General features: G+C 42.5%; 1 protein-coding gene across 1 annotated transcript; it reads right to left on the reverse strand.

Moving 5' to 3' along the window:
* Nucleotides 1-5,164: 5,164 nt before the first annotated feature.
* On the reverse strand, nucleotides 5,165-8,684 carry LOC146614675 (uncharacterized). The gene is made up of 3 exons (XM_085376642.1): nucleotides 7,827-8,684; nucleotides 7,359-7,443; nucleotides 5,165-7,311 (listed from the first exon to the last, which is right to left on the reverse strand). Exons 1-3 carry the CDS (start codon nucleotides 8,682-8,684, stop codon nucleotides 5,165-5,167), a joined length of 3,090 nt encoding a protein of 1,029 aa, XP_085232768.1.
* Between the last annotated feature and the right edge of the window lie 216 nt (nucleotides 8,685-8,900).

Raw genomic sequence — 8,900 nt, forward strand, 5'->3', positions numbered from 1 at the left:
CGGTAACCTAAAATCTCGTTTGGAAGAAAGCTACCGGATTGCCACCAATAATGCACAAAAGAATGCAGGTCGCAACAAAGCCAGATTTGACCGACGAGTGGTTGAATCAACATTGCAGAGTGGAGACAGAGTTCTTGTACGAAATGTGAAGCTGCGTGGAAAGCATAAGCTGGCAGATAAGTGGGAAACGGATGTTTACATTGTCCTTAAGCGAGCTGGAGAAATGCCGGTCTACACAGTTAAACCTGAGGGTAAAGATGGACCTGTGCGGACTCTACATCGTGACTTGCTTCTCCCATGTGGATTTCTGTCAGCAGCTGCAGAACCCGAGACAGTCAAAACCCATCCAAACAGGAGACCCAGAACAAGGCAGTGTTCTGTTGTCGAGGGGGAAGATGAAATTCCCTCTGATATGGATAATGTATCTGATTGGACATTTCGCCCTCTCATTACATCAAAGTCCGACGTATATGTCCCAGTACATGAAACTCACAAGTTGAGTAAACCTCCTTGTGTGGTCAGACAATCAGCAGAACCAGAGGTGCCTACAGTTTCACTTCCACCTGATCCTCCTGCCACTAAATCCCTTGTAGAGGAAGGTGAAGGAATGATTCAGGATGTACCTGACCGTGACAACTCACCTGAACGTGACAACTCACCTGAACGTGACAACTCACCTGAAGCAAACATATTGCATGGGCTTGACTCAGCCAAAGGACTTCCTCAAAGTTCAGAATTGCAGCAGTCTGAGGAAGCTCCTCAAGATGATGGGACGAGCTCTGATGCAGCATGTGAAGAAGGATTAAGTGATGTGAACAGACCTGTTACTGAACAGCCTGAACCTGTGATGACCCAGAATAATGGACTTCAAGATACTGAGCCATCTCTTCGTCGTTCTAACAGATTGCAAGCAAAGCCCAAGAGACTGCATTATGTGACACTTGGGAATCCTCTGATAACGGTGGTGAATTCTCTTTTTCAAGGCCTAAGTGAGGCATTGACTAGCTCTTTAAATGGATTTGAAGATCCAACTAGTAATTATGTTGGAAAGGTCAAAGCAGTGTAACTCAGTGCCACCCTGCAGATGCCCAGGGACGGGCATACCATCAAGAGGGGAGGGTGTAACCCACATAAAATGGGGGTACCACTTTAAGGACTGATATGAGGAGAGATGGACAGCCTGCCCAACCAATCGAAATGCACAGGTCCCAGTATGTTTTGACCAATGGGAGAGCAGTCTGCCGCTGTATGTCCCACCTACGTGCTCTGTGTTTGCTGCTATGTGTGGAGGTAGTCGCGTGCTGGCAGGAGAAAAGAGAGACTGAAGCTTTTGAGCTGGAAAAAAAGTATTAGATATAAGTTGCAACCAACTGTGTTGCACATAAGTTCACTGGTTATCAGCTACCTTTCATGTTAAAAGTAGCCACAGTGAGTAAGCAGGCAAATGCTGCATTTTTCTGGTGACTTTAAAAAGTACCGCGTGGAGCTAAACTGTTAGCCTTTGTTAGCTCTGGTTGCTATCAACTGCCTGGAAGTTCATCTCAATCTGCTTCCAGAAGTAAGGTAACACTTGAAGCGCAACTTATGTTTATTTTTCCTTCATGTCGTATTACGGTTATTAAAGAGAAAACATGTCCTGTTACGTTATTTAGAGCCCTGCATTTTCCGACCGAGAGACACTATGCCATTGTCTTCGGCCGTGATGCGCTGAGATCGGTGAGCACATGTTGTATGTCTCAGTTAGTTCATGTCTGTTTCACATTTTATCGTTGAGAAACTGAATTAATCTCAATTGTTTGATTAATAATTGCCGCATATGCGACATATATGCATATGCACTGACTTTACTTGGTTTAATGCATAGTTTGTGTAAGAGAGATGTTTTATTTTTGCAAAATTGAGTATTTTTATTGCAAATTTATGTTGAATGTGATTTAAACAAAATCCTAAGTTGTGAATTATAGCTAGAACAGCATAATTAATATTTGAATTGCTCTTCTGATCCTGTCTGTTGACAGGTCAGGTTTTTTTTGTATGCTGAATTGTTCCTGAGGTGGATTCCTCCAGTGAAATAGGATTCCTCCAGTGAAATAGATGGCGAGCCTTCCCACCTGGACTTAGAGAGACTGAGATTCGCTTCTTTTCCACTTGATGATCTGCTGCACCTTGCGGTGTGGTAGGACTGTATCACTCACACTTTCACGCACAGCTGGTTATACATAAGACCACTGACTGACATTCTCTCATCCCTATTCTCTTTCACACCCTGGGAATTTTTTGGACTTTACCCCTTGGACATTTTTTATTTGGGACTTTAAATAATGAGCTGTTGTGTAGAGCATTCTCCACATGTGAAAAGAGTGTGAAATTTTCATTTGAATGTGCATTGGATTTGTGTAATCTGTTTCTATAAGAGTTAAGGAGTCAGGTTACTAGGGTGCACCCGAGCATTGAAACCCGAACATTGAAAACCAAAAATAACACTTGGCCAAGTCATTGCTTTAGTAGTTTGTTTTACTTTTCTTTTAATTTTTGTAAGTTTCCTTTCTACCATTGTAAAGTGTCTTTAACCTGTGCTTGTCAACCTTATGGTTTATGTCACTAAAGTTGGCTGGTTCTTTTGAGTTACATTCTTGTCTCTGTGTCTCATTTGAACACACCCCTGTGCTCCTATAGTCGAGCCTATTGGCCCATTGATATATTCTTTTCAACAATTCCCCTTACTGTGTTACAGAAGCTTGGTTTCTGATTTTAGATTTTAACAGACAATGGAAAAGCAGCTGTAAATGCAACTCTCTGGGGTTAAGATAGAAAAAGGAGGAAAACACATAATTATTGCAGTGTCAGGCCAGCTTTAAATGGTTATTGATTGTCTCCACCCATATTTAATTTATTCGAGTTTTATTTTCTTTCTCCCTGTTATCAAATAAAGGCTTCACATTGTGATGTTAAGAAATGCATCTCTCTTGCAGTAGGAGATGAAACTAGCAGTGACATTTGTTCTTGTGATGGAACCCTCTAATGGGTTCACTTCCTCTGGCTTTATGCAGCTCAAGAAGAAGATGATGATGGTTTTGATAGATAGTTCAATAACATTTGAGAGTCATGTCAAACTGGGTTCAGACACCATTTGAACCGAGCAGCCAGAAAGAGACTTTGATGTATTTTTTTTTTCCTTTGAAATATTGCAGTTAATGCCATCAACCACCCAGCTGAGTCTCTCATAAGTAAACTCCCACCCTTTGTAATGTGTAATACCTTGGTGATTTTACTTTATGAGATGATGTGGCTTTCAAATTTAAAGATTTGGGAAGGACCCTCCCAAGGAGCCCTCAAATATTTCATTGGATCCAGGTGGGATTAGCTCTTTTATTTATGTTTTGCTCCCCAAGACAAAAAGAAGGTAGGTTGCACCATCAGAGACAACGGAAAGTAAAAAGAAAAATAGGCACAGTGAAATACAAATGGCCAAGTGAGATAAAAAATATAAAATATATTATACCAATATAACTTAATTCAGTATTTAACAATAATATGTTCTCATAGTAATGCTTTTTAGAGTGTTTAAGTTTCATAACATCAAAGTTTAACCTGCAATCCAAAAAGAAAACAAAACTACATCAAAACCTATATTTTAAAACAGCACATTGTGAATTATACAACAATATCATCACCATCTAGCTGTTTTTATTTTTTTCTGTAAAAGGACTATCCATATTGTGGGTAAATTGTATGTGTTTATTGACAGACTGCAAATTCTGCATTGTTCTATCAAGGATCAGCCTCAGAGACTGAAAGATGAAGCCAACACATATCTGCCAAAAAGCTGCAGTTCCTGGACACTCCACTTAGAGCTGGTTCCAAAAACACATGAGTTTAACCCTTTAAAACCGGTCAGAGCAGCACGCTCCGTTTTGCGTAACTATTTTTAAATCCCGGTAGCACTCCGGCCACGTGAGCAAGCGCAATAATTATTTTTGCATATGAAACCGGAGGAGTTGTACTTACATCTTATGCCATCAGCTTGTCACGGTTTCCTTCCACATATGGCTTTGCAAAAACTGCATAAAAAGCACTTGCAGCAACAAAAACATAATATTCCAGAAACAGGCTTTGCCGATCCGATCAGCTGTTCATAACACTTCCTACGTCCATCAGCACGAACTATCGCATGTCCGCCATGACCTGCCCGAAACCGGAAGTGACGTCATTTTCGTGGAAATGTAGTTTTTTGCCATCAAGGCCTCATGAGCATATACTGGTGTTTTTAAAAGTTATCTTTGACTTTATGACTTTCTGTGTCATTTCTGGGTTGCTTAGGACTCATATTGCACTGCTGGAAATAGTTTATTTTGATGCATATGCTGCTTTTTTGCAAATTTGCACTATAATATTTATTTTCGTTTTTCCTGCAGTGTATAGAAATTGGTGTATTTCAAAAATAAAACTATGAAGACACTCAAAATAAATTTCCTGTGGTGGGAAACTATTTTGTGCAACTTTTTTGTATTTACAGTTTTGAGGGATAAGCCTCTTAAATTTCTCTAACTAGAAATATATGTTAAAAAACAAACACAATTTTCAATTTTTTTGTAGTTTATTGCACTTTTTTGCAATTTATGTAATTACTATGCACTTAATGCATGCATATTATTAAGATTTAGGCTGTAGTGGTTGTATTGATGTATAGCAATTTGAAATGCTCCCAAAAATGGCTCTACAACATGTAAAAACATAATATAAGCTCTGGCAGACTTGGTTCTACGGTAGGTCTTAAAGGGTTAATCAAAGTTGCATGTTAAAATGCCCAACTTTACAGCATTACAAAGCATGTTTACACCCTGGTGTAAAATATTTAATAGTAACTGTGTGGTAGATTACTCCATAATAACTTATCCATTTGAATAATTTAAGGGGAATGGCCAGTTTGACATGTGGACCAAAAGGTAGCTGTGGCCGGTTGTTGTCTTGTTTATACCTTGAAAAAAGCAATTTAGTGCAGTGACTTTTGTCAAGTCAAGTCAAGTCAAGTTTATTTATAAAGCACATTTAAAAACAACCAAGGCTGACCAAAGTGCTGTACAATAAAATACAAATATAAAATACAATAAAACGCAAGTACATAAAACACCTCACTGATAAAACAATAAATTAAAACAATAAGTTAAACCTTGCTAAAAGCCAATGAGAAGAGGTGAGTTTTAAGAGCAGTTTTAAAAGTTCCTAGGCTTGTGGAGAATCTGATGTGAGGAGGTAAACTGTTCCACAGTCTGGGTGCAGCCACAGCAAAAGCCCTCTCTGCCCTAGTCTTTAATCTGTATCTGGGAACATCTAAAAGCATCAGGTCTGCTGACCTCAAAGATCTCCTGGGGCGGTAAATGCTAAGAAGCTCTGCCAGGTAAGGAGGTGCAGTACCGTTAAGAACCTTAAAAACCAGCAGTAAAATTTTAAAATCAATCCTAAAAGCAACTGGGAGCCAGTGGAGAGAGCAGAGGACCGGAGTGATGTGGTCTCTCTTTTTGGAACCGGTCAGCATGCGAGCAGCAGCGTTCTGCACCAGTTGGAGGCGATGCAGACAGGAACGATCTAAACCAGCATAAAGGGAGTTACAGTAGTCCAGCCGTGATGTAATAAAAGCATGGACCACCCTTTCTAGATCGTTCCTGCACAGGTAGGACTTGACTTTAGCTAAAATCCGTAGATGATAAAAAGATCCCTTGACTACGGAGCTGATTTGTTTATCAAATTTAAAAGCACTGTCAAAAGTAACACCGAGGCTCTTAATGGAGGAAGTACATTTGAAAGTTAGGGGTCCCATAAAATCAAAGGAAAGGTTGGGGTCTTTAGGAAGCCCAAACACAATGACTTCAGTTTTACTTTCATTTAGATGTAGGAAGTTGAGAGCCATCCAAGTCTTAATGTCAGACAGACAGGAGAATAACGGCTGCAGAGAGTCCTTACAGTCTAACCTCAGAGGGAGGTAGATCTGAATGTCATCAGCAAAGGTGTGGAAGGACACATTATGTTTGCGCAGCACATCGCCCAGAGGGAGCAAATACAGAGTAAACAGCAGGGGGCCTAGAATGGACCCCTGAGGTACACCACAAGTTAAAGGAGCTCTGGGAGATGACAGTTCACCGAGGTGAACAGAAAAACTCCTGTTATCCAGGTAGGACTGGAAAAACTTTAAGACAGTACCTTTCAAACCGACACAGTGTTCTAGGCGGGATAACAGTATGTTGTGATCAACAGTGTCGAAGGCTGCAGTCAGGTCTAAGGTTACTAGGACAGCAGCACAACCAGAGTCTACAGTTAAAAGCAAATCATTAAAAACTCTCAGTAAGGCGGTTTCAGTGCTGTGACGAGCTCTAAAACCAGACTGAAACTTCTCATAGAGATTGTTGTTGTCTAAAAATGACTGGAGCTGCCTGAGGACAACTCGTTCCAGTACTTTGGACAGAAAGGGCAGATTGGAGATGGGCCTATAATTAGAGAGTATAGATGGATCCAGGTTAGGCTTTTTGAGGAGAGGTTGAACAACAGCATGCTTAAAAAGTGTTGGGAAACAACTAGAGCTGAGACATGCATTGATCAGGACCAGAAGGACAGGTCCAACTGAGTCCAGGACCTGCTTCAGAAGATGAGAGGGGATAGCGTCAGTGGAACAGTTGGTAGACTTGACCTTGCAGACTGTTTCATGCAGCTGAGAAAGAGAGATTAGCTCAAACTGGTTAAAGGCAGATTGGCACAAGGGAGAAACACAGGGATTGAAAGGTGGAGGTGGAATGACAGACTGCAGGGAGGAAATCTTATTAACAAAGAAATATAAAAAGTCATTGCAGAGGGTGGCAGAAGGTGTGAGGCAGGTGGACGTATGAGGATCAACAATGGAGTTTAAAACACGAAACAGAGTCTGAGGTTTATGGACATTACTGCTGACCAGGTTAGATATGTAGGAGGACTTAGCCTCTTTAGCAGCTTTCTGATAAGTTAAAAGAGAGTCTCTCAGGATATTGAAGGAGACTTGCAGCTTGTCCTTTTTCCACTTTCTCTCAGCACACCTGCAGGAGCGCCTGAGAGCACGAACAGAGTCTGAACAGGGTTCAGCGTGAGCTTTGGGACGGAGTGATTTTAGGGGAGCGATGGAGTCCAGAATAGAAGTGCATGTTGAGTTAAAAAGAGCAGTTAAATCTTCTGCACACAGGGAGTCAATCCAGTCCATCGTGGAGAGCTCAGAGTTGTTGAAAGCAGCAGAGAACTGGGATGGTACATGGGTACTGATGATCCGGTGGCGGCGTGAAGGAGCTTTAACTGCAGCAACAGAACAGGAAGGTGATCAGAGATACACGCACTCTCACAGATTTCAGAGACGTGGATACTCAGGCCGTGAGACATGACGAGGTCCAGTGTGTGACCTTTCTCATGTGTGGAGCCAGACACACACTGAGTCAGGTTAAAAGAGTCCAGCAGTGGTACAAAATCTCTAACCAGAGGTTTAGATGGACAACACACATGGATATTCAGATCGCCAACAATAAGAAAATGATCAAAATCTACTGAAAGTCCTGATAAGAATTCCCCAAACTCACTGATAAAATCCTTGTTGAATTTGGGAGGACAGTACACTACTGCACACATTAATGGAGTAGATGAGTTCAGTTTAAAAAGCTGCAGTTCAAAGCTGGAAAAGGAGAAAGATGAAATCTGATGACAGTCATAAACTGATTTAAAAACACAGGCAAGGCCTCCACCTTTACCAGAAGACCTGGGAGAGTTGAAGAAACAACAGCCTGGAGGAAGAAGCTCAGAGAAAGCCACAGTCTCACCAGCATGTAGCCAGGTCTCAGGAACATAAAATCCAGTTCATGAGAAGAGAAGAAATTCTTGAGCAGAAACGTCTTATTGGAGAGGGATCGAGTGTTGATCAAAGCCATAGATAAGGTGAGATCAGTAGCTGTCATCGGGGTTGATGTGCGGCTGAGTGGGCGGAGGTTTGAAATAACGGTACCAAGTCTGCGGATCCGTGGCTGGAGAGGAGCCGATGACCCAGCACCCGGAACAGGAGCAACCAGCGACGTGCTTGGAGAGTCACGCAGGAGAGGAGCAGGCATTAGGCGTGGGCCAGAGGTGGAAGAGAGTCGCTCACCTGAGGAGAACGCCACCGCCGACATGGCGAGGAGCGAACCAGACGACTGAAGGAAGCGCGGGCCGAGAAGCGGGCCCACCGGTGAAACAGGAGCAGCACCAGGCGTAGTTGGAGAGACAGTGCGCACCCAGGGTCCTCTGGGTTGGAGTGATCCTCTCACAGTGGCAGAGTAGCAGAAACCCATTTGTACAAGGGGAGGATCAGCCAGGCAAGAAAGTGACAGGAATGCCTTTGTATGAGCCAGGAGACCACTTCGCTTCCCTCGTCTTCTCCAGCGTTTTCTCCGGTGTAGCTTGGGAGGAAGGAACCAGGTGCGACGTAGGTAAGGCGGAATGCCATCGAGCGGTGGAGGTGCACTGCTTGTTTGCCCATCAAAAACAAAGGACAAAGGTGCTGTCACTGCTGAGTCTCGGATGATAAAAAGAGTTTTTCGGTCATAAGTCCGGAGCGAGTTAATTTCCACAGTTAAGGCAAAGAACAGCAAACAGAAAACCAGAAAACAGGTGGAGTGACGGCGAGCCGAACATACTGGAGCCATCTTGTCTCCCTCCTTTACAGTAATTTTTTACATAGAATGAAGTAATTACAGTACCGTAATTGTCAGGCTATAAGCCGCTACTTTTTGCACAAGCTTTGAATCCTGCGGCTTTTAGTCAGGTGCGGCTTTTCTATGGATTGTCCATGAGCGGATTTGTTTTGTTTGTTCAGCTGTTGTACGGCACTACGTTGCCTGGCGGAAGGATCGGGGTTCAAG

Source organism: Diplotaxodon limnothrissa, linkage group LG17 (genome assembly GCF_057381915.1).
Source record: "Diplotaxodon limnothrissa isolate DT_005_m linkage group LG17, D_limnothrissa_male_GT1.1, whole genome shotgun sequence".
Lineage (NCBI taxonomy): Eukaryota > Metazoa > Chordata > Actinopteri > Cichliformes > Cichlidae > Diplotaxodon > Diplotaxodon limnothrissa.

Coding starts and splice junctions, on each gene's coding strand:
- LOC146614675 (XM_085376642.1), bottom strand. CDS start 8,684: ATGGCTCCAGTATGTTCGGCTCGCCGTCACTCCACCTGTTTTCTGGTT. Junction 7,444..7,826: donor TGAGACCTGGCTACATGCTG/GTGAGACTGTGG, acceptor AACCTGACTCAG/TGTGTGTCTGGCTCCACACA. Junction 7,312..7,358: donor TATCCACGTCTCTGAAATCT/GTGAGAGTGCGT, acceptor CTGTTGCTGCAG/TTAAAGCTCCTTCACGCCGC.